Source organism: Clarias gariepinus, chromosome 3, assembly GCF_024256425.1.
Source record: "Clarias gariepinus isolate MV-2021 ecotype Netherlands chromosome 3, CGAR_prim_01v2, whole genome shotgun sequence".
Taxonomy (NCBI): domain Eukaryota; kingdom Metazoa; phylum Chordata; class Actinopteri; order Siluriformes; family Clariidae; genus Clarias; species Clarias gariepinus.
The window spans coordinates 29,054,569-29,080,969 of NC_071102.1; the positions used below are offsets into that span (position 1 = coordinate 29,054,569).

General features: G+C 38.0%; 2 protein-coding genes across 4 annotated transcripts in view; one reads left to right on the forward strand and one right to left on the reverse strand.

Moving 5' to 3' along the window:
- Positions 1-9,564, forward strand: part of atxn1a (ataxin 1a) — a 110,450-nt gene extending 100,886 nt beyond the window's left edge. For all 3 annotated transcript variants that reach the window (XM_053491795.1, XM_053491797.1, XM_053491798.1), the window contains one exon: positions 574-9,564. In XM_053491795.1, coding sequence (XP_053347770.1) covers positions 574-1,137 — 564 coding nt within the window. In that variant the 3' untranslated portion in view covers positions 1,138-9,564. The remainder of the gene's footprint in view (positions 1-573) is intronic.
- Positions 9,565-15,083: 5,519 nt separating this feature from the next.
- Positions 15,084-26,296, reverse strand: gmpr (guanosine monophosphate reductase). Its single transcript, XM_053492475.1, has 9 exons — positions 25,858-26,296; positions 21,572-21,691; positions 19,796-19,879; positions 19,418-19,591; positions 19,238-19,319; positions 18,974-19,080; positions 17,677-17,719; positions 17,426-17,585; positions 15,084-16,043 (listed from the first exon to the last, which is right to left on the reverse strand). The coding sequence occupies exons 1-9, from the start codon at positions 25,942-25,944 to the stop codon at positions 15,863-15,865; spliced, it is 1,038 nt and encodes a 345-aa protein (XP_053348450.1). The 5' UTR covers positions 25,945-26,296; the 3' UTR covers positions 15,084-15,862.
- Positions 26,297-26,401: the final 105 nt, after the last annotated feature.

Here is a 26,401-nt window from a genome sequence, read left to right on the forward strand (position 1 = left end):
TGTTGTACCTTTCGTTGCTTGTATGTTGGATTTGTAAAAAGTCAAAAAGCTTGAGCTTTTACACATTTTTTTAAATATACTTGTTGCTGTCTTTTGTTATAACATCGATTCTTATAATTGCTTTATTTTTATGGTTAAGATTTGGCCAACTTGGTTCTCATTGCAATTATCATGTGTTGAAGGTTTAAACGTTTTCTGCAACTAATGTACAGTACATGTACTTCATAAGCCTGGAATGAGGTGTTTTACATGTTTGCTATGTCAGTTATTTCAGCACAGTCATTTTGCTGCCTGTTTCCGCATGGTCCCTTGTTTTGTTCTGTTTGTGTGGGATCCTAAGGCAGAATTGAGTCATCCCTTAGTTCATCTCCCTTCTGTTCTGCAGTGAGGGGGCTGTGAGAAAAATCTGTTTCATTTGTCTGTGAATTTATGATTCTGGTCTCCCACTCAAACAGAAAGTCTGCTGGCTCAACAATGAGGCTGAACACAATCTACTAAATCAATTAATTCATAACATGTTGCGTTTTGTAAACGACAACTGTGATTTCTCTGTTCTGTTTCCCTCTCTCTCAGGTGAATGTCGAGGTGCTGGTTGAGTACCCTTTCTTTGTGTTTGGTCAGGGATGGTCGTCTTGCTGTCCAGACCGGACCACTCAACTGCTGGAACTTCCTTGTGCCAGGCTAGCTGTGGGCGATGTCTGCATTTCCCTCACTCTAAAGAACTTGAAAAACGGCTCTTTAAAAAAGAGTCAGGGGCAGATTTCAGATGCTGCCAGTCTTGGGCCACCTCTTAAACCACCTTTTAAAGCACCCTCAGGTGGGACTCGCAGGGCAGCGCGGCACATGGAGCAGGAGAACGGACTGACACAGTGTGGCAGGCAGGGAGGCGTGAGCTCCCCGGCAAGCAAAGAAAACGGAGAACTAGGTTCGGCCGAAAAAGGAGCCTCTAGAATTCCAACATCCTCAGAATCGGAATCTATTAGTAAACCTACAGGGCGGAAACGGAGATGGTCGGCCCCAGAAGGTCGCAAAGTCGAGAAGCATGAAGAGGAACCACCCTTAACTCTTCCCAGGCCATCGTTTATCCCTCAGGAGGTGAAAATCAGCATTGAAGGCAGATCGAATATTGGCAAATGAACGCCATTTTGGACTTGTTTGTCATTTTGGATTGGAAGAAGAAGAAAAAAAGACCCTCAAAATGTTTTTTTTTTTTTTTTTAGAATGTTGCTTCTTATATCATTTCAAAATTGATTTCTCAAAATTTTTCATTAAAATTACTGTACTGTAGGCTAAATTAACTTAGTATATACGTATCACCTTAGGAGTAGTGATAATAATTGAATAGGTGCATTGAATATACACAAACAATTAGTGGAATTTTTTTCAATTGGGTAATTTGTTGAACGAATGTGGGGTTTTAGTTGGTCTTCTGAGCCCTCCAGGGTACAAAATATCTGATATTCCTCATCTTTACGTTACTATTTTGAAATATAAAAGAAATGAATGTCACCCTAAACTTTAAAAATATTTAAATTTATTTTTCGAAACGTTTTAGTGCACAGACTGGTGGCTTTTAAAAACAGCAACAAAAAACAAGGGTAAACCTGAGGTGTTTGATTGCATCATAAAATCTAAGAGCCAATCTTGTTCTAATATGCAAATGAAGCTCATGCAGCACTTGGTTTCCACGGAAAGTGGATGGCCAGGATGATGGTTGTGGTATCTCGAAATTGCGTATTCATTGAATCTGAATGTTTTGATGAGGGTCCTTTAAAGCTGATTTGAAGGTAGCTTCAAACGAAGCCCTACTGAAACAGTACTAGATGCTTATGGTGCATTAGTCCCAGCTCCATCCATGTGTGAGCTTAAAAAAGGAGATCGGTATGGATGGTATTGCTCAGGGAGGCAGGACGGAAATCACTCCTCCACTGGCCGCAGGAGTTTACTTAATGTCAGCCATCCTGCTCAAGCAGTCTCATCAGATGCTTAGACATTAAACGACAGACAATCTGAAATCCATCAAAAAATCTAATTGAGGGTACCGGGGTATACCGTAGATTGTATGGTCTTTTCTGAGGGAAAAATAGAGCAACCAAATGTTAAGGAACATTCTGACTGAGATCAAGAAATGTCATCAAACAGTGCCAGTTGCTCCTTGGGAACGAGAAAAAAAGATTATACTAATAGACCTGGAGATAGAGGAGTTTGCCTTTATATATTCACCTGTTGAATTGTTTTATTGTGTTTATTTTGTAGTTCTGCTTCTTTTTTTTCTGTCTCTTTTTTTCTTCTTTTAAAAAAAAAAAAATTGCAATGAATGTGTAATCATTGCAATCAGGGGTCACTTTCAGTCATGTACACACCGAATGGGTTTTTGTTAATGTATACGTTTGAGGATGGTTGACTTTTGAGCTAATGATAAGCAAAAATATCTTTGCTTGCTATTTTTTATTATAATAAGAGCTTATTATTTGAGAGAAAGTGAAAGAAAGTTGCCTGAGAAGGGAGGGACAGGTTTACGAAGCACTTAAAACACCTGTCACACTCACTAGCTGACAGATATTTTAATCTATTATTATTATTATTATTATTATTATACATCTCAAAATGAACACAGTACTGTACAGTATGTTGTATGTAAGTGATGGTGGAATGTAGCGCTCTATAGAAAAGTCAGTTCACCCTGATCCGGGGTCCTCGATTTGTGAAAAGATTGAATGAATGTGAGAGGTGACATGATGTGGAAGATTCAGCAGAGATACATGAGATAGCATTTATTCCCAGGAAGCACTTTCCTGTTCGGGTCTGTATAGCTCAGCCTCCTCAGTACACGGCGAGCTAAAGGCCTAGACAGCAACAGCCGCTCTTTTTAACTGTAGCGTAGGTAAAGCTGGTGAAACAACTGCCATTTTAGTGATTAATATTGAGATGATTGTGTGTGGTTTCAGAAGGGTTTCAGAAGTCATGAGATTGTCCAAAGTATGCCATGAGGAGAGAGAAAGTACATGTGAGTGACTCTGGATGCAGAAAAAAAAAATTGTTTGGGTTCAAGGGTGTGTTCTAGATATGTTTGTGGAAGTGCATGCATGTATGTATTTTAATGCATAAGTGTGCACACACACAAACACACATATAACACATTAATATAAGTGAAAAGTGAATGTCTTTTTTTGTACAGTAACATGTATAGAAATGCATATACTGTATCTTGCCTTAGTGCAAGCAGGTAGTTAGTGTGTGTGGGTATGTGTGCATACCAAGTATGTGTGTGTGTCTGTGCTATATATTTGTATGAGTGTTTTATGATATGTGTGTACACCATTCAAAAGTTTGGAGACAGGTTTGGATTTGGGTTTATTTTTCTACATTCTAGAACAATATTAAAGGTAAAAATTAAATTAGGCAATTAAGTCAGTTGTTATTTTAATATATGAAGGTCAGCTGTTCTGTAATAGTTCTTGCAAGACCCATCAAGCACCATGATGGAATTGGTTCTCGTCAAGACCTTCCCAGGAAATACTAAATAAACTTTTAGACCAAGTTTATTTAGAGTTACCAGCCTCAAAAATCACCATTTAACAAATAGCACTTCAGATTACAGTCGTTATGAATATAAATATTGCATATTTATGTTTTATAATGTGGAAAGAATTAAAATCAGGAAAGACCACGGAGTTGGAAGACGTGTCCAAACTTTCGACTGGTAGTGTATATACATATCGCATATAATAGATATATTTAGGTATTTGTCCGGTGTTTCTGTTTAAAGTTCAATTTAAAGAGAATCTTGCAGTTTGCACATCTGGAGAGGTAGTAACATGAAATGTATGATTCAGTTTTCAGCCATCTGCGAGGGCTGAAAGCTCAATTTACTGAAATGTAGCAGTTACTTGACAAGTCCGCTCGGCTTACTGGTTTGCCGTGGCTTCCCTTCACTCCTTCACTTATTTTAACCCCCCCTTCTTCAGACCCTGTAAGTGGATGTTCTGACACACTCTTTAACCTGCATACAATAAGGAGAGAAAGGAGCCACAGCCTGAAGCCTGCACACTTGTTGAACTCTCTGATAGGTGGCTTTGTTTTTGCAGGTGTATTTGAGTGGGATGGATGGATGGATGGATGGATGAATAGTTAAAGGGATGGATGTGTTATCAGATGACCTGTTGGATGGTGGTGGGTGGGTGAACACACCCCATATTTAAAGATGCTTTATTTTTTAAATAATAAAACAGGGTTTCTCAGATCAACATTACAACCGTGCATTTTTCTTTTTTCTTATCTTTTTTTTTTTTTTTTACATTTTAACACCCTTTTAAAGATTGTCTATGTGTGTGAGGACTGTGTTTTCATGTGTTCATGTAAATGGCAGGGTGTTTTGAGACCGGAAATGAAACGGCGTCACTTAACCAGACATGACTTTTTTAACATTATGATGTTTGGGCCAAAATGCAAGGTTGCTTTTTTTTTTTTTCCTTCCCATTTTTTTGTGTGTTTTGGCATTGCCCGCATCAAACCTCGATTCTTTCAGCACTTTAGTGCGCTTCATTTAGCAGCATGCCTCTTTCCTGGTTTCATAGTTTCGCTACAGGTATACATCAGAAGCATTCCAAATAATAACATATAGCAATAATGTGAGTCTGTATTCAGTATTCAAACCAAATAGAAATCCTAACATTTACCACAGGAAACTCTCTCGTCAGTCGACTGATCAGCCTAGTAGTCTGGCTTTGAGTTGTCATGAATTGCACAGCTAGCCCGCAGTATCTTCTTCAGGGAGAAACGGAAACATATGCAGTGATATATGTGTCTTTCTGACCCAGCTCAATCCTTTTTGTGCTAGTGACCTCCAGAGCGTGTTCAGGTACCCATGCAAAGCCAGTACTCCTCGCACCGCTTTTATCGCCAGCTACCTTTTATGGCCTGGCTGTTATGTGCACCTGTCTGCTCTCTCTCTGACTCTCGCTCACACACTCTCTCTCTCTCTCTCTCTTTGTTTTTCACTTTCACTTAGAGCCATAGAACCCCATCAGTATTTGTTTCTATTTCCCATAACATCCAGATGTCTGCGTCCTTGCAGTAATGCAGGCTCTATAAATGACCCATAAATGCAAGTTCGTGCATAAATTCAAATAGAATTAATCAGCACTTTAAACTTTTCCGTCTAGTTTTTCGTTCAGATTTGTGTGTTAACTTACCCACAGGTTTCATAATGCTTAAATAAAGCACCGGTTCCGGACAAATAGTTGTAAGCCATGTGCATTTGCTCAAATCTATTTTTTAAGAACAGATCTGGATAATTTTATTTAAATGGAAGCTGTTTCAATCATTTTCCGTCTATGGAAGCCGTTTAAGTTTGTGCTTAAATAATCAAGGTGAATTGGATAGAATCAGTGTGTTGAATCAGTCTTGCTTGAACGCAGGACTCTCGCTGTGCTGGGGGATGTTGCACATCTGGACGTTTTAGAGAACTTGTTTTAAGGGAACTTATTTTACTAAACCTAAATTGAACAAAGTGCAAAACTAGAGACAAATTTCAACAATATATTTTTCAGCAGTCACTAAGTAGGGGCATGCATGCCTGTCTTTATAATTTCTTTTGGCTGTTCACGTCCAGTTCCCCTACACTGATGCACAACACATGAAACATACATGGTCGATGGTTCTTTTCGTAGTTAAAGGTATAATTGTCGATGTTTTCTTACTTGTTCGAATAATCTGGCTAATATGTAGATTATGGTTTAAAATTAGGGTTTAAAGGAGGACTAAACATATTATGTGGCTTAGAAAACCCATTTTGAAGATAACTCGTTTTATAGATTTTATGGAATTCCAATGGTGAGCTCAAGGAGATAAGGGGTAATCTTAAAAAAAAACAAAAAAAAAACAACAACTTATACTTAATGCACATTTTAAGCACCATGATCTTAATTCTATCTATCCCAAAGGGTTTCCATACAGCATTTGTTAATATTCAATATTGACTGTTTCTGTCATTTCAGATGTCATAAATTTAAAGTATTAAATAGCACCGCTTAATTCCTTTCTTTTTGTTTGCATGGTTCCCTATAAGCTCTGTAGTGATGCATAAATCCCATATGTTGTTAATCGTGGGCGTGTCTGTATTTAAATCAAAGTAAATGCAAACTTTTTATAAACGTTTGGTATATATTAAGCTTCATTATGAATGTGACCTGCGTGTACATATTTAACCAATCCCAACTTTACTGTTTCGTAAAACCCCGTTAAATTTGATGTGAAAGGAACGGAATCACCGGAGTGTACTGCATGGAAATGGTACAACTGAGATGAAACAATTCTTCTTGTATTCTCCATAACCAAGTTCGACTCTTTTAGGCGTTTTTTTTTTTCTTCTTCCCCCAGTTTCTTTGATAAATGTGCAATATGTAGCATATCTTTTCTGCAGTCTCATCTTTTCAGAAGTAATACGTACTGCATCATAAGCACTCTTAAGATCCCTGCTTATTACATCATTTACTGATTTAAAAAAAAAGCTTTCAGTATTCGACTTGGCAGTGATGGATCGCTGTTGATTCCTAGTAGGTTGTGATACACAATCAGTAAAGAGCACTTGTAAACAATATGATACAATGCCCGTATCCAATATGTACGAAGAAAATCTTTCGAAAAACAAATACAATGTCAAACGTTTATACTCTTTCCAGCAAACCCCTTCCAAGATCAAAAATCGACCAAACCCGAAATTGTCATTTCCTTTAAACCTCATGCAGTTTAGGATAAATGCAGAATAGATGTAGCATTATGTTCGCAATTGTTACCATGTTACTGTGTACTGTCGCTATATAGTTTACACATCATTCTCATTTTGTTTAACCCTTTCTCTGTCACTTTGCACCTACAGTATGAGTTATAGCATAGATCCTCTTTCTCAGCGTGTCAGTGTTTGACCGTCTTTAGCCTAGGAGTGGCTTTGCAGTTTGGCATGATTTATGCGATATGTGCGTTTGTTAAACATCACCAACTTTTCCTCAGGCTTACTCAGGGATGAGAAGTGTGTTTAAATGAGCATGCATCTAAGCAGACTTGCGTAAAGTGTAGGTGAAGTGTGTACTGGGTAAAGCGTACTTTGTGTGTGCATACAGTATATGCGTGTGTGCACGAGTGAGTTTGTGTGTGTGTGTGTGTGTGTGTTGTGCTGAAATACTACAGTAGAAGCAGTCATTTTATTGGCCCTTGGCTGTGTGAGGACTTCCTGAGTTTTTTTGTCTGTGTGTCTGCATCAAAGAGTATATATATATATATACATATATACATAAACACACACACACACACACACTACACAATTAAGGAAAAGTTTAGTCCTGGCTTTAAGTATGGTTCAAGTAAAACTGGGACTAAATGTTTCCTATATACACGCAGGTGTGTGTGTGTGTGTGTGTGTGTACAAGTGTGAAGTGTTGTTTCTCATAGTCTGTGGCAAACCCCGATCCTCAGTGATCCTCAGTGATCCTCAGTGATCCAGACTGAGAAATGCATCCGAAACCTCGTTAACTATAGGGACCACGTTTTGTTAAGAAAATGAATAAAAATAAAACAAAAAAAGGAGGAAAATGTATTCAAAATGCACATTTTTTGTCATTTTTAGAGTAGATTTTATAATACTGTTTCAGCACTTTGTAACCCGAGAAAGGCTTGGCGCCATCACAGTGCCAAGTGTTTTTTTTCGGCGGTGTAACATTCGTTCAATAGAGAGCATCAGGGAGAGAAACGGAGTGAGAGTGTGAGAGAAAGTATTCCTTCCTGCTGAGACGGTTGCGTTTCTCTTGGTGCAAGGCCCGCCTCGCTCTCCGCTCGTTCCTGGGTCCAACGAGTCGAGACGTTCAGGCCGGAGAATCAGTTTTAAGTTTGCGTGGTCCTCTAGCAACCTGAAAAAGGCCTACTCATGTAGAACGCAGGGTTTTTTTCTTCATGATTTTTTGCTTTCCTTGACCTTGATTGTTGAATGCATGTATTGAGACCTGGAATTCTTCCTGGGTTTTCTGTGTAGCATTCTGATCCCGTGGTTGAGGACATGATTTGATTTGAGAAAGTTTTGACTGTGACTGTCAGCTTGCTCGAGGAGCACTGTATGTCCTTGTTTTACTGGCACTAAATGACAAAAAAACAATATTGGTGCAAATCTTAGCATTTAAAATTTTGAAAAAAGCATGTTTTTTTTTAATCCATCACAAAATCAAGTTTGACTTTTTTTTTTTTTTTTTTTAACTGAATTAAAAACAACCAGGAGTCCTCTGTTCAACCTGACTGTTGTTTGACGTCATGTAGATGTCCGAAACCTCTGGATTAATAATCTCAGGCTGAGATATCATCCTAATCTCATCCTGTACAATGTGTGTATGTTTCGTAATATGGGTAGATTTGTTTATTATCACTTGTTATTCCTCTACGATTCAGCCGTGTCGATGCTGGAAAGTAAACAATGTGCGCTCTTAAGTGGATGGAAGGTGATGCCTGGTCTTCGTTACACTTAACCGTGCCGAGCTGGTAAACTGACAAACGCACTCAGAGAGAGGGGCCGACCCGTTCTGTGTTTTCTTTCGTGGCTTTCTTATGTGATGCCCAGACCATAGAGGGGAAAAGAAACACCTTGCAGACTTCTAAAACACTAAAATTGACTACTAGTCAATTTCAGGTCCATCACAGCGTTGGGTTCCACTAACGAGAACTGAAACCAAGGACGATCGCAGCCTCCGAGCAGCCAACTTTTTTCTCGCGCACCCATAATGTCATCATCATGTATCCTCAGCTGGTGCATGTGTTTCTGCTTCACAGTTTGTTTTACTCCACCTATAAGACATGGAGAGGATCCACTGTATATGTTGCCAATGATTGTTCATGTTTGTAAATCTGTATTTGACAGATGAGTAAGAAAACTCTATGTATATTTAAAGAAAGTGGATGACTGGGATACACTCATGATAGATCAGGCTTTTACAGGAAACACTTGAAAAAAAAATCCACATGCTTACGCTAGCAAAAGAACACCATTTACTCACATTTAGCAGTTAGCTGATTATTTCTTCTGTTATGCTTTCATGGTATTCCTATTCTGCGTGATTTTAAATTGTCTGGTGTTGCATTAGAGGGGGAGCATAGTGGGACACAGGAAGTAAATGGTCCTTAAACAGAAAAGTGTAAAACAGGAAAGGAGATTTATTGTCTTCCACTGGAAGGGAAATCAAGGTTGTGTTTCTTTCTTTATCATTTCCATTCGATGGAAAAGATGGTGATGGCTGAACCACTCAAAAGTCAAAAGGAGCCCCCCCCCTCCCCCCTTTTAGGTTTGTAAGTGGATCGAATTCTACAAGATGATATGGTTTCAAAGCTTTGGAGTTACTGGTCTAATTGTATATAAGACTGTTAAATGAAAAACCATTGAATGTCACATCCAATCCCAAGTCTCCGTGTTCTTGGTATTGACACAGAGAAGTCAGGCCAGTAGCAAGAAGCTGTCCTGGGAGATGGAGGAATGTTTTGCACATTACTTAGTACAGGAAGAAATTTTGTGTGTTTGTGTGTTTGTGTGTGTGTGTGTGTGTATACAGTATATACTGTATATATATATATATATATATATATATATATATATATATATATATATATATATATATATATATATATATATATCATAAAGGCCTGAGTAGAAACATATTTTGTGAAAGGAGATTATTTTTATTTCTTTATTTTTTTGTTTGTTTGTTTCCATATGCGTGCATAATCTGTACATTGTGTAAAATATTGTACTTGCACTAGCTTTTTTTTTTTTAATGGAAACTAATATAAAAAAAGAATCAAAAATTGAAAATCTATTTTCTAATTGTGGTGAGTCTATTTGTAGGATACACTCACGTCCGTTTCCTTGGATTTTATGGTCCCTTTCTTTGATGGTGCTTGCCAGTTTTCTAGTTAGAATTTCATTATTCAGAATAACAAAACAATATTTGATTCAGGTTGTGAACAAATTTGTTAAGAAAAAAATATACAAATACAAAAAAAAAAAAAAAACCAACAAAAAAAATAACAAATCGTCTGTATACCAGTACAAGTTTATTGTTTCAGTATACACGTACTAATAAAATTACAGTGCCAATAGCAAGTTGTGGATTTTTATTTTATGTTTGTGTTTAAGCACTGTCATGTACATTGTGATTAATTACACATTGATTATACCACAGTGCACTTGTTTAAAAGGTCTGCGTTAGTTTTGTATAAGCACAGTAGCTCTGGCTGTAGTGTTTAATATTGTTCTCATACATTTTACTTGTTAAACTAACGATTCACAGGGACTCATACAGACGACACTCAACAATATACCTAATAACTAATAATAAGCTGATTAAAAAATATTTATATACTAATATATTTATATATTATATTTATAACTGAGAGAAACATTTGAGATGCTTTCCAGAAATTATTGAGTATATATATACAGTATATATACTCGTCTGAAGGATTATTAGGAACACCTGTTCAATTTCTCATTAATGCAATTATCTAATCAACCAATCACATGGCAGTTGCTTCAATGCATTTAGGGGTGTGGTCCTGGTCAAGACAATCTCCTGAACTCCAAACTGAATGTCAAAATGGGAAAGAAAGGTGATTTAAGCAATTTGGAGCATGGCATGGTTGTTGGTGCCAGACGGGCCGGTCTGAGTATTTCACAATCTGCTCAGTTACTGGGATTTTTACGCACAACCATTTCTAGGGTTTACAAAGAATGGTGTGAAAAGGGAAAAACATCCAGTATGCGGCAGTCCTGTGGGCGAAAATGCCTTGTTGATGCTAGGGGTCAGAGGAGAATAGGCTGACTGATTCAAGCTGATAGAAGAGCAACTTTGACTGAAATAACCACTCGTTACAACCGAGGTATGCAGCGAAGCATTTGTAAAGCCACAACACGCACAACCTTGAGGCGGATGGGCTACAACAGCAGAAGACCCCACCGGGTACCACTCATCTCCACTACAAATAGGAAAAAGAGGCTACAATTTGCACGAGCTCACCAAAATTGGACAGTTGAAGACTGGAAAAATGTTGCCTGGTCTGATGAGTCTCGATTTCTGTTGAGACATTCAAATGGTAGAGTCAGAATTTGGCATAAACAGAGTGAGAACATGGATCCATCATGCCTTGTTACCACTGTGCAGGCTGGTGGTGGTGGTGTAATGGTGTGGGAAAGGTTTTCTTGGCACACTTTAGGCCCCTTAGTGCAAATTGGGCATCGTTTAAATGCCACGGGCTACCTGAGCATTGTTTCTGACCATGTCCATCCCTTAATGACCACCATGTACCCATCCTCTGATGGCTACTTCCAGCAGGATAATGCACCATGTCACAAAGCTCAAATCATTTTAAATTGGTTTCTTGAACATGACAATGAGTTCACTGTACTAAAATGGCCCCCACAGTCACCAGATCTCAACCCAATAGAGTATCTTTGGGATGTGGTGGAACTGGAGCTTCGTGCCCTGGATGTGCATCCCACAAATCTCCATCAACTGCAAGATGCTATCCTATCAATATGGGCCAACATTTCTAAAGAATGCTTTCAGCACCTTGTTGAATCAATGCGACATAGAATTAAGGCAGTTCTGAAGGCGAAAGGGGTTCAAACACCGTATTAGCATGGTGTTCCTAATAATCCTTTAGGTGAGTGAATATACACACATATGTATATATTGTTCTTAAAGAATACTTAGTAATTTCTGGAAAGCATCTCAAATGTTTCTCCCAGTTATAGTGCACAGTGCTGGTTTCATAACTTTGGAAAATATTCAGGACCGAGTAGTTTACACTTTTCAGATTCACTGTAATTTTTTTGAAGAAAAAGAGTGTGTGTGAGAGAGAGAGAGAAAGAGCGAGAAGGAGATGCTGATGAGGGAATGACTGTTTAGTATAAGTGATTACAGAACCTAGCTTGGGTCGAGGGTTTGAATCCCTCCTCAGGGCCCTGTCCATGGAATGTACATGCTTGGTGGGTTTCCTCCGGGTACTCCAGGTTTCCTCCTGTAGTCCAAAGACATACAGATTAGGTTAACTGGGGTTTTCTGGTTGAAAAAATTGCCCGTATTATATGCATGTCGTGCAGCCAGATGGATTGGCACCCCATCCACAGTGTTCCCCGCCTTATGCTCTAAGTCCCCCGGGATAGGCTCCAGGCCCCCGCAACCCTGTATACAGGGTAAAAACAGTGTTTTGTGGATGTGAAGTACAATAGTGATACTGATTAAGGCAAAAGGAAGAGTTTATATCGGAGTGCTCAGTGCTCGCAGAACTGAATTGCTCTTGTATATGAATTTCACTGCATTAAATCTTTAGTAATGATTCCATATATCATACATTATAGGAAGATGATTTAGACATTTTTACACAGTTCACATTACTTGGCTGTGATTTTCATAAATTCAGTGGAAGATATCACATCACTGTCATGTCTTTGTGAATGACTAGGCATTCATTATGGAGTATCATGTTAAAATGGATGTTGGCGTATGAGAATATTTTTAAAGAAAGAGTAGGAGGAAATGAGTATGGCATCAAACTTATCCTGTACACCACTATCACTATCACTATCGATGCATCCCTAATTTAAACAGCCCTAGACATACATAACACACCTGTGCTTCCTGTTTCAAGTGTTTATGGCACTTAATCAGAAATAATTGCCGCGACTTAGTTCTTAGTTCTTCAAGATCAGGCACCTGTTGCTAGGCAATCACACTCAGCAAATAGTGGAAACACGTGACGTTTCAAATACCTTCTATAGGGAAAAACCAGAGCGTCAGTGCAGAGGAAGCCATGGCACTGTTTTGGCAGTTCCTGACGGAGGCGGTAATGGAGTGTGGGAGTGAGATGAGGTGGCTGTCTTGAGTATCAGCTTGCATTAGTAGCTGGCTCATTCATTTAAATAAGTGTCAGCGAAAGATATAATCAGATCCAATCAGACACTGAAACCCACACCACTGCGTGCAGAGCAGTTCTAACACAATTAGCACAGACTCGTTCAGCGCCTGGATACCTCATCACATCGCTGAAAACTAACCAGTGAATCGTAAACTATTTAAGGAAAAATATGACAAATGGCAGCAGTAGTTCTGGATAAAATAATTATTGGGGCATAATTAGATTTTATTGAAGTATATAAAAAATCTGATGTGAAAACTACAGGAAATAAGGTGCTTGAAAAGGAAAATAAAAATGCATGATAGGGAGCTACTTATTGTAATTTGGGTTATAAGGTTCTGTTCTCCACCTTGCAAATGAATCTCACGGCTCTTAGAGCAAAGTCCCAAAGCTAATATCATAATGTCAGTACATATTACATTATCATATTTTACTCTCTTACTATCGCTCATTTTCTCCCAGGGCAATAGGTGGAATATACTGTACCATGGAAGAGGTGTCAATACATCACAGAACATGCATGCACAAGCACACACACACACACACACACACACACAATCACAGATTATGAGCAATCAGCCTAATCTGCATTAGCCAAACTGGAGTACCTGGAAGAAACCCACCAAGCACGAAGAGACTGTACAAATTCCATGCACGCAGACTCAAAGGCGGGCTTTGAACCCTTGACCTCAGAGTTGCGAAGAAACAGTGCTAACTGCTATGCTACCATACCAGCCTGTCATATTTTAGTGCGGTCAATTTTGAAAATGATTGACTGGGAATTACATTATAAAAACAGGGTTTTAAATGTTTCTTTAAAGCGGTAGTTTTTTTTTAATTTCAGGCGAATCTCAAACACTGAGCCATCGGTATTCAATGGCATGCTGAGCGCTTTATGAGAACAGCCAGGGGATTCACTCACTCAATCACTCATCGTCTATACCAGTTTATCCTGTATTCAGGGCCATGGGGGGCCTGGAGTCTATCCCAGAAGACTTACACACACACACACACACACACACACACACACACACACACACACACTCATTCACACACTACAGGCAATTTGGGAACACCAATTACCTACTCTACATGTCTTTGGACTGTGGGAGGAAACCGGAGTACCCGGAGGGAATCCACCAAGCATGGGGAGAAGATGCAAACTCCATGAGACGGGAATCGAACCCAGACCCTGAAGGACAAGGCCACAGTGCTAACCTCGTAAAGTCCTTTACTTACAAAAGATTTTAAAGTATTTCAGTTTACGTAAAACCACAGTCTAACTATAGTGTAATACCCAACATTAGTGTACATGTGTTCACTAGCTCCCAGCCTCTTTGGCATCCTACTCTAACAATGACAACTGTCTTCATCTTGACCACATTTATTGATTTTTTTGCACTCATTATTTCTATTTCTGAATTCAGTCCTGAATGATTAACCAAAAAAACACTTTAAATCTGCTGAACATTTAGCAGCTCAATATATTATCTATCTATCTATCTATCTATCTATCTATCTATCTATCTATCTATCTATCTATCTATCTATCTATCTATCTAATAACACTGTGTATATCTATCTATCTATCTATCTATATAATAACACTGTGTATATCTATCTATCTATCTATCTATCTATATAACACTGTGTATATATCTATCTATCTATCTATCTATCTATATAATAACACTGTGTATATCTATCTATCTATCTATCTATCTATCTATATAATAACACTGTGTATCTATCTATCTATCTATCTATCTATCTATCTATCTATCTATCTATATAATAACACTGTGTATATCTATCTATCTATCTATCTATCTATCTATCTATCTATCTATCTATATAATAACACTGTGTATATATCTATCTATCTATCTATCTATCTATCTATCTATCTATCTATATAATAACACTGTGTATATCTATCTATCTATCTATCTATCTATCTATCTATATAATAACACTGTGTATATATCTATCTATCTATCTATCTATCTATCTATCTATCTATCTATATAATAACACTGTGTATATCTATCTATCTATCTATCTATCTACAGTATATATACACTGTATACTGTGTACATACAAAAAATACATGTATATGAAGATTTTACAATGAGTGAAGATGTACTCAAACAGTTTATTTATATCCCTTTATTACTCCGAGTTACAGTGTGACACTAAGTGAACAGGACATTAGGCACCATGGCCTTTCACATTCCTCTGGTCTGAAGCTACATCCCGCCAAAAACCAGTGTACATTCAAGAAGCAGGCAGGTCAACAGAAATAGTACAGTATGTTATGCACCAGTCTCTGTTCTGATCCAGTCACCGTTACACCATACACCAAAATTAGCACACTCAGAAATAAAAAAACACACAAAAACACTTTTGCATGTGCAACAGAGTATTCTTATGGTATGATGAAAACTTTTTATGTATTCACCTTGTGCCTCATGCTGGCTTATATCCTTTTAGTGGTAGCACAGTTGCATAGTTTTAATGACTAAATTTACAAATCTCTTTTCCCAAAGGCTAATTTGTTGAGGCTGGATTCATTCTCCTTCATACTTGGAACCTCATCATCACTGCACCGTCTATACTTAAAGGCTTATATTAACAACAGGCTGAATCATGCTTGTGCTGTAAATGAGCTGTTCTGTCAAGCACTACAGGCATGGCTCCTGAGCGAAAAAAAAGAAAAAAAATCTCTGCCATTTTGTTTCAAGATTGTGTGACTTTATGAAATACATGTATATGAAGTCAGCGTCCGCATGTACCCTAGGTACATGCATGAATCTGACCCAATGAGGTACTGTTGCGTGTATAAATATGTCTCTCTACTGCTCGGAGCACTAAGTTTGTTTGATTTCTACGTGTCTAGAAGTACTTTATGGCTTTAGGTGAACATTTGGCTCGATTGCTGTGTAACTCTGATGAATGTGGTCCTGCGGCTGAGCTCTTTGAGTTTGGCTGCTCCTACGTATGTGCAAGTGGACCGCAGACCACCCAGGATGTCTCTGATAGTGTTCTCCATATCACCCCTATATGGCACCTGCACGGTCCGGCCTTCAGACGCCCTACAGAGACAAGAATTTCAGGGTTAGGACACTAATAAAGTACATCTTCAATAGAAAAGACCTAGAATATACGCTGTGCGGATGAGTTTTTAAGGTTCTGAGCTACTGGTTTAAATCTTGGTGATTGACAAGCTGCTACTCTTGTCCTTAATCATGGTCTTTAGTCAGATACACTGCCTGGCCCCCCAAAAAAAGAAGAAAAAAAAACACAGTTAATCTTAGCTTAGATTAGAGCACACAATGTGGTGTCTAGTACATGTGTGAAAACGATTTATCATGCTCCTAGAAACACTCTTTCACAATTTGTGCCCTGGAATATGGCCGTGCCTTTGTCATTCAGTACATTCAGGTCGTCAGGTGACTTCATTTTATTGCATAACCTTGGTGAGCCTAGACCTCAGCAACTGAAGGAACTCCAAATCATACCACTGTCTGCTCCAGTGGCCACTATGCATGATGGTTGATGCTTCTTTTCTCTTGGGTCCCTTGCTTGACCCATAATGATTAAGTAAATACAGTCTCAGTCTCATACACTCATGCCCACCGAGCATCTAATACTTATTTCACACTTCTGGATAAAGGCTGAATGAAGGCCGAACTAAACTTTATTTGGATACAATCATCAAAATCTATAAAAATACAAAACAAATAAATAAAGTGCAATCTATGTCTGTAGTTGCTCCAATGTAATATAAGTCAAATTGCTTGTGTCCATAAAAGGACAGTAGCTGGTTCTGGGCCACAGTTTTTTTATGAAACATCAAAGACCCTTTAATGAATACTAAAAGCTTGGCTTTCCATACCAAAGCAAATGTTGTAGAATTGTTTAACCATTTGTGTCTTAAAATGTATCTTTTTACAATAATTTGGTATAAATACTACTTAAAATGACAAAGTATATCATCTAAACTATAGTGGGTAAAGTAAACCTGAATGCCTGAACGCTATCACGGTACATTGTGGCATTTCATAAATACACTACGAATCACATGCTTGCACTGTGGTAGACTTCCCTAAATAGTGCACTTTGTACTAATTAGAATCTGTTTATGGACATGAAGACTAATTTTATGAATCTTAATAAACATCTTCTAGACTTTTGAGCCAAACATCTGGTTATGGTTAGAATCTGGTATTTTATATCATTAAAGCTCACCATTAAGCACCATCTTATACCGGGAAAGGGCCATTCGATTGTTATTACAACCAACTTGGTTCAGTCACTTCTGTTTTAAACACAACTTAACCCTTAGCTTAACCCTAAAGTGTGTATAGTCAATCATGTTGTAATCATCAATATGCTGATTTGTGGCCAGACAAGCACATATTCATATTCAGTTATATTCATATTCTGACTCTGCAGACATTCAGAGTCTCTTCACCTGTATTCCGCCACACCACCAACATATTTCTTCATGGCTGTGTCTGAGCTCATGCCATAGAACAGCTTAAACTTCTTTCCATCCTTTTCAATGACTTCACCGGCGCACTGATCATGCCCTGCTAGCATTCCTCCTAGCATGACGAAATCTGCCCCTGCTCCTACAAGATCACCAAGGGGACAGGAAATCAGAGCAGTGTCTCATATGACATGTTTGTTTTATTATGAAAATGACCTGAGAGCAAAACTTACCAAAGGCTTTCGCAACATCTCCCGGGCAACTGCAGCCTCCATCCTGGAGAGGAAAGAACCGCTTAATATAGTTCCTGCAACTTAAAGATCTTCCTAATCAATCAATCTCAATAAAATTAATAATTTTAATAATAATAATAATAATAATAATAATAATACATAAATAATTGGTTGGTTGATTTATTTGTGTTATTATATGAAATAAGGAGTTTTGTGAGACTGAAATCACATGGGGAAGGTGTCATTTATTAAACTTTCTGTGATAAAATTTAGATTTTCTAACTCCAAAAGGATCAAGTGCTTCTTTTCTGATCCATAAATACCCAGCAACATTAATTTATTTATTTACATTTATTTACCATACTGGCTATCCTGTCTAGGATCACAAGGTGCTTGGAGCCTATCCCAGGGAGGTAAGGGCACAAGGTGGGGGATGCGCTTTAGATGGGGTGCCAGTCTATTGCGAGCACAGATTTTTGCATAGACACACAAAAAAGACACTCAATCATACATTACCGGCAATTTGGAAACACCAATTGGCTTACAACATATATTTTCAGACTGTGTGGAGAAACTGGAGTACATAGAGGAAACCCAGAGAGCAGGTACTCCATGTGCATAGAGCAGAGGCGAGATTTAAACCCTCAAAGCATCCGTTCAGTGACTTTAATTGTTGTTGTAATGAGAAAATCCCCAGACCGATGTAATGAACCATTGCCGTATCTCAGTACAGTTTGCTTGTATAGCTGCAATGTTTTTCTAATACCCTACATTCAATCCAAAAATGTGAATGGTGGTATTGGTTTAAAATTAGCATTAAATTGAAGCTTTAGAACCTGATCTTTTTAAACAGAATAGATGGATGATGAATGAAAGAGCTGGACAGACTAAAGCACTAAAGAGCTTCTGCATCACTCTGTTTAACTAGACATGAAGCAAGCAGAAAATCAAAGAGCTTTGTGGATAACAAATTGTTCACCAAAGTTAGAATGATCCAACAGTAGAATAAAACCATGTCCCACTAAATAAATCAACTTTTATTTTCCCTTACAAAATAAATCATGTACCCAAATAAAGATAAAAAAAAATGAATAATGAATAGTTGTTCAGGGTGGAGTTCAACTTTTACTCAAGAGGAATATTTCTCTTACAATGATTAACTGAAGCACAGAAAGCTAGATGCTGCCCTCTTATGATAAAATAAGGTAAGTGCGTCTCGAAATCAAAAGCCAGCCATGGGCCATTAACATGATTGGAAAAAAAAAATCATGATCCTAAAAAGTGTATTCATGCTCACAGAGATGATGTGTCCTTTTAGTCCATGAGCAGAGTCTGCACACTCAATGACAGCACTTAATTGAGGGTAGCCCACTCCAGTCTTGATGCGTGTGGTGCATACGGACCCTGCGTACACAATTCCTCAGTTCAGTTCTTTTAAAACCACATTAATCACACATGGTGAGAGATTATTCATACAGATCCATTTTCACTTAGTGATCACATCCCTGTAGTGGTGTGTATCCCTGTAGTGAAAGAGATTTTTTTGAGACATGGCACACACCTGGTCCGATGCCAACTTTGATGATGTCGGCTCCAGACAGGATGAGCTCCTCCACCATCTCTCCTGTCACCACATTTCCAGCCTGTTGGGTCCGGAAAATGTGAATCATGGGATTTTTCAAACAGAGCAACAGGTGATTGCTATTTTATGCTTGGGAAAGCATTGCCTTGGCTTTCTTACCATGATGGTGTGGTTAGGGAACTTCCCCCGGACTGTTTTGACAAACTCCACAAAGTGCTCGGAATATCCATTGGCCACATCGAGGCAGATGTACTTAATAAGTGGAATGGCTTCCAGAATGTTGCACAGTTTCTCCAGATCTGCCTGCCCACTGCCTGAGCTCGCAGCCACATGCTGAGGATGGGAGAAAAGATGTTGTATATCCAGTCATCATGAAACAACCCCAGAAGACAGAACTTTTTCCCATTGTGCATGGATCACTACAATCACTACAAGGGCACTGCTGCATTTTCCTCATTTAATTCATCACCTGGCTCTGACTAAAGATTGCAAAAGCTCAATCACATCGTCACTTGGCACCTACTGTTTTTATGTTACCTCTAGGCACTCTGGATGATTGGATGCAAATGTCTTCCATTCTTCCAGAGTGTAATGCTTGTGGATGGCGGTGAAGAGTGTGTGCTGAGGACAAAAAAGGAAGAAAAGTTTAGAAACTGTGAGGACAGTGGGAATGCATTCAAAATATATAGTGTAGTGAATAGATTAAAATCCTTGTTGAGTTGAGTAGAAGGCACATTATTATTATTTTTTTATTATTTGATTGTTCGCAAGCTAAACCCTTTCCGCTTTAAGCCACGCCCACTTTGAATTTTAATCTCAACATATGTACAGGAATATCTAGAGCACTATAAGTAGAGATACCTGGGCAGTGGTTGCTCAGATAGGTAAGGCTCTGGGTTACTGGTTGGAAGGCTGGGGTTCAGACCCCATTGGCCCAATTAGCCACTGTTGAGCCCTTGAGTAAACCCTATCTGCTCCAGGGGCACTGTATGCTGGCTGGCCCTGTACCTGTGATCCTACATCCCCGTTGCACAGAAACATACCATGTCCATGTAGAGCCTTTAGAAAAGTTAAATGCTTTAAGTTCTTCTCCCTTTGGTTTTTGGTTTTGCTTACATTCTTCTCTTTTAATTTTCTTTTTTTTTAAACAAATTAGCCACAATAGAAGGGATTGCTATTTTATGCTTAGTATACAATATAGCTGTCTTGTTAACAATGTACATACGTATGTTTTATAAACTATCTACAGTTTATACAACAGTTAGTAACGACCAAGTAATATAACTGGACATAAGGCTCACTCACTCATCATTTATACCCTTTTATCCTGTATACAGGGTCGTCGGGGGCTTGGAGTCTCTCCCAGGAGACTTAGGGCACAAGGCAGGGTGCCAATTCATTGCAGAGCGCACACACACACTCCGGGCAATTTAGAAATGCCAATAAGCCTATTCTGCCTGTCTTTGGACTGTGGGAGGAAAGCGAAGGAAACCCACCAATCACAGGGAGGAACAAGCAGACTCTATGCACACGAACCCAGAGGCGGGAATCGAACCCGGAACCTGGCGGTGCAAGGCGACAGTGCTAACCACTAAGACACCATACTGCATCCCCATAACTGCTGATATAATTAATTATCCCTGTGCTCTACTGTATATGTATCACTTTGCTTCACAGTTCTAATAATCCAGGGCACTACTTGTTGGCATTGCTTAGTGTGTGGAACAATGGATTCTGCGCCCAACATAGAGCACTAGCTTTCAATTTTACACTATTTAGGATTTAACCCTGGAACAGTTAGCTAGCTGAAGCTATTATAAAGTGAAATAAATAAATATATAAAGAGAAATAGAAGATTTACAGGACTGTCCACCACCCCCATGGTTTATATTCCTTAGCTTTTGGACTGGTAAGACATTAGAATTGTCAGAAAAAAAGACATTTTTTGCATGAACCTATCACTCTATAGATTCAATCTCCAGGCTGATTATGGCTATAGGATTCTAACAACTACTATTTAAAAAATTGACATCTCAGGAGGGAGGATTTGTAAGGTGGGGAGTTCAGGTACAAAGCTACAAAGTTGAACATATGTGATATAAAATATTTATATCAACTTAATAAAAAAAAATCTATAATTTTTTATTTCTTTAATATCTTTTGCTAAAAAACACATTTCTGAGATTTCATTTATTTTATTGTGTCCTAAAGGTGTAGAAATGTAGCATTTAACTGTAAAAAGTGCTGGAAAAGACTGCATGTTTTGTGATATACTGTACAAACAGTACTGTCTGTGACACAGAAGATGCTCACCTTGCTCATTACCTGGGCCATCTCAAAAGTACCTGTGGTGTCCATGTTAGCGGCGATGATTGGGATGCCATTGTAGGTCTGCTTTGAGTTGCGGAATGTGAAAGTCCTCTGCAGGTCCACCTACACAGGACAAAAACAAGGGCAACTGCATTAGGAAAATGTAGACACACACATATGTTAAAAACTTATTAACTTTACAGTAAGTCTGAGCAGGTTCACCGAACATTCGGTATTTCATTAAACCATCAAATATTTACTTATACAACCTTTTGTACTGCGGAGGTTGAAGTAAAACATTCAGCAAATGAAATGCCTGATCCTGAACAGGCCATCAACTTGCTGTAGAGCCACATATGTCTGTCGGGACTGTAGGCAAAATCATTCACCAGCACCACTTCCACATTACAGGAACTTGGCTGGGAGTTATTGCTACAATAACAATCCAGACCTCACTCCAAGCCATTTCCCTTTCCATTTTCATATTTGAGTTTCTGGGAGGCTAGTGTTTCAGACGTGATCATGGATCTGGTGTCCTGAGAAATCTTTCTACCTTGATGGTATCCAAGCACTAGTGAAATGTTTGGATAAATGCATTAGTGTAGCATGGGATTATAAAAAGGAAAAAAGGGTAGTTTTTTCTCTTAAAAATGTCTTCTGACTTGATTTGTGTTGTTTAATGGTAAAAGTAAAAGGTGTTTGGGTTTTTTTGTTTTGGGTAAAAACTGTATTTTCAACAATGATGAAAAATAAAAACCCTACGAATAAAACGAATATAAAAGAATAAAATATGTAAAATCAAACATTCTTCTATTTATGAATCATGTTATCCTGATTTTGTCCATAATTTTAGGGATATCTATTTCCGCATACTGTATTTTACAGGATGTATTTTGGTCATTTTATATATATATATATATATATATATATATATATATATATATATATATATATATATATATATATATATATAAAAATTATGGATTATGGACTGAAAAAGGGCAAGTATAAAGATCTGGGCAAATACGATAGAAAGGAATCAGAACACACAGTGCATCCCAGTGGGATGGGCTGAGTAGCTGCAGACTGATCAGAGTGTCCATGCTGACCCAAGTACATGAAAAAAGTGCCTATAATGGGAGCATCTGAACTGGACCATGATGCAGTGAAAGAAGGTAGCCTGGTCTGATGAATCACATTTTTGTTCACATTATGTGCATCCTATAAAAGAATAATTTTTTAGTCATAAGAGTAAAAATACTATAAGACCTGGTGCTGAGATTCAGACACAGGTCTCAACAAAGATGTTTCTATGGGTGTGTTATGATTAGGATACACTGCTTAAGTGACAGCATTGCCTATATTTACAAAATATACAATCACTTATGAGTTATTACTATTACTACTCTCAACCCATTGGGACATTCTGCAAAATGATTTTTTTTTGGGGAAAAAAAAAAGCTTGCATTGTAATATTAAAAAAAAAAATCAACCAAGCAAACCAAAATTTTATCACACTTACCTTTATCATCACTAATATACACTTTCACAGACGATGCTATGGATTCATTTACTGAATTAACATGTTCAGTTCACATAATGTGCATATGGGGATATAGTATGTTACAAGAAGTTAGCGCGAATTTCTTGGTACCATCTGGTGATTTCTAATGTCTTTTTGAGCATGCACTAGCTCCTTTAAAAACACAAAACACACACAAAAAAAAATCTCATATACTTTAATGATTTTGAACTACTGTCTATTATCAAAATAGCGGCACCATAATCTAAATTTTAAAATAAATATTTGTTTTTGTACCTTAAGCAACTTACATTTCTTTAAAATAATTGTTCCTTGAGGATTTGTTTTATTTTTATTTATTAAAATCTTTTAGAACCATATCGATGCTGTTAGAGAAGTAACATTCCATACAGGTTTTTTGCCCTTAAAAAACTAAAAATGAAATAAATAAATAAATACATAAATAAACTACAGTCAGTACACAATATACAGTAGTAATATTCTATCATCTGGTCACTTTGTTGCTAAGTTTTAAAATTTAATTTTAGAAAACTCTTTACATGTAAGTGAAGCTGCTTGTATAAACACAAATGTAGGACACAAATTGTATGTAAAACCAGATGATTTATGAAAATGTTCCTTAAATGAAATTTAGACAGACTATTATGCCGGGCATTTGAATGCTAAAGTAGTGAATCATTTATACAAGCGGTTGAACTAAGTGAACTGTTTGTGGCTTGTAACTTGATGCGTTTTGCTTTTCCTTTTCGTCACACACACACACACACACACACAGAGTAATAAAAATCTAATTATTAATAAGGCCCGCATGCATCCCCAAAAATGCGTCATATTTAATAATTGAATGTTGAATGATGAACAATTGCTTATTTCTAATTTCCAGTACTTATGCTTTTAATATTTCATTATTTTCCCAGATTCTCTGAATCTCTGTTTAATATTATTATATTTACATTGCTGTAAACGTAGATAAGCATTATATTAATGAGCAGGATCGCACAATTTAGCCATATAATTGGACCATCATTTAGTGTTCATTTATAGCTAACAAAGGAGCTTGATCAGCTAAAGGGCCTACAGCTGGAAAATTGATTAGCAAACAACTTTAGTATCAGTGTAAATAATAGATCTTAGCCTGTGATATGTGCATTACAAAACTGTAGGATCTTGTTGAATTACAACAAATGTTCCGGAGCCAACTATTGCTAGGCATTTCACTCTTCAGATTTATCCATCTTATTTTGGATTGAAGCTGTTCACTTTCTCATGGGTTAATTAACAAACACATTTCCAATAAATAAAAGGCAGTGAAATGGAAAAATGAAAGAGATATGTAATACAAAACATTAATCATAAAAGTGAATCCAAATGTGTACATGGTGATCAGATAAAGTGCAGAATAATGTTATGTGGCATTCAGTGAGCTGAACATTTGATTCAAATCCTACATTTCAGATATAAACAGATATGTTTGCTTACTAGTGGCAAACAAATGTACTGCGGCAAAATAATATAGCATAATAGATTATTGTGTTGTAATGATTCATTTTCCAATCACATGGGTTTCAGTGCTTTTAGTCGTGAGATAGTTAATTATGTTATATTCTCCGGCTAAAACCAGGACTTTAGTTAGGTCACAAATAATTTCTAAATACATTTTATTATTAGTAATATTATTATTTTAGAAATGTTTAGTGACACTTTAGATCACTAATAATTACATTTATTTAGAAATTATTATTTAATAAACATTTAATTTAAAAAAAGGGTCTGTTTAGAAGTTGTGTGGTTCTTGAGAGGTAAAAAGCCTCAACTGCAGTGCCCGCATACAAATAGCCCCATAAATGATCTGTCTGCCATTTGACAATGAAATCAGGAGAGCCATAACATGATCTACCAGGCTGTGACGTCATCCTGCAGGAACACAACACCTCTCTAGAGGACGAGATCAATGTCTGAAGTGGACTCCTGGATTATGAGGCAGAATCTGGATGTATTTTGCAATACTGCCTCTTGTCAGTATAGAATTCCAAATGGTGTCTAGAGTGAAAAACCTGAAGAATTGGGAATTTATGGACACATCAAGAACATTTAATAAATTGGATTTGATGTGATGGCTAAAACAAAAATTATTCCATTCATGTGTTTTTGCACAAATGCAGAAGAAACATATTAAATGCGAAGATACATTTAAAAAATAATTGCTATTTAAATCTGAATTGTCTGGCCAGGAGACTTATAGAAAAGCAATGGCAGCTAAACTCATATAGGGCATTGTGGCGCACTGCATTGTGGGTGTTTCTCCCACATTCACCTTAAGCAGACAGTGTTGAAGAGCAGCTGCACCAGAGTGGAATCTATTTACAGAGGCATTGAGAACACAGGGCTATTTTTAAACTATTTCAGCACGTAGCTCAGCTCATGTTGCTCTACCTTAGTGTGATCAGTTGTCACTGTATGTCACCTCTCCTTTGGGATTACGTATCTGGCCTGGATTCACGTTGTATCAACACATCATTCCAACTGAAGGAAATGAAAACACTCTACAGAGACACATCAACTGGCTACAGATCAGTCCTGATCAAAACCATCCCCTTAGATAAAACTAAACATGGGCCTGAATATATAGGCTTGCTAATTTGGTGTAACCCTCAGCAAGGTCAGCTCTCTTATTCTCCCAAGCCTTAAGTTACACTTTGGGTAAGATTGGCTTTGTAAGACGTACACCCAAAAATCTGAATCTTACCTCAGACCTGCTCTTTAGGCTGCTCCTCTTTGGTCTCACCAGGACATCTTTAAAGTCCAGCTTGAGGTCGGCGTCCACTCGGGGCATGGCTGAAGGCCTGACTGTGGATGAGATTCTCCTGAGCTGGGCCGGTGCGCTTGCTGCTACACAGCTCCAGGCACCAAACCCGAATCGGCAGAAGCCCAGCGTATTTATAGTGTGGTAAGGGCCATCCCACCCCAGGCCCCCATGGCTTTATTTGGCGAGGGCCATACTCTCCCTCCTGTTTCCTCTCTCTCTGTGTTGTCCCTGATCTGCTCTCTGTTCTCTCCTCTTACAGTGTGGAGTAGCAGCAGCCAATGCAGGCGCATTTTCCGTCTGGCCAGCTGAGACACACATCAACACACATTCGTGTACAAACACACACACACACACACTGCGGCTCAGCACTGCGGTATGCGCAACGGCACACAAGCAGAACTCTAGCTAGCCTTTCAGACCGCCCCCTGGGGAACAGGGGGATGGGAAAAGGAGGAAATGAAATAGAACTGGATGAACAAAAAAG

Excerpts from the sequence above, each read along its gene's own strand:
- gmpr (XM_053492475.1), bottom strand. The coding sequence starts at position 25,944 with ATGCCCCGAGTGGACGCCGACCTCAAGCTGGACTTTAAAGATGTCCTG. Across the intron at positions 19,592-19,795 it reads ATCATCCAGAGTGCCTAGAG|CATGTGGCTGCGAGCTCAGG; the intron begins GTAACATAAAAA and ends TCCCATCCTCAG. Across the intron at positions 17,586-17,676 it reads AGATGTTGCGAAAGCCTTTG|GAGCAGGGGCAGATTTCGTC; the intron begins GTAAGTTTTGCT and ends GTGATCTTGTAG.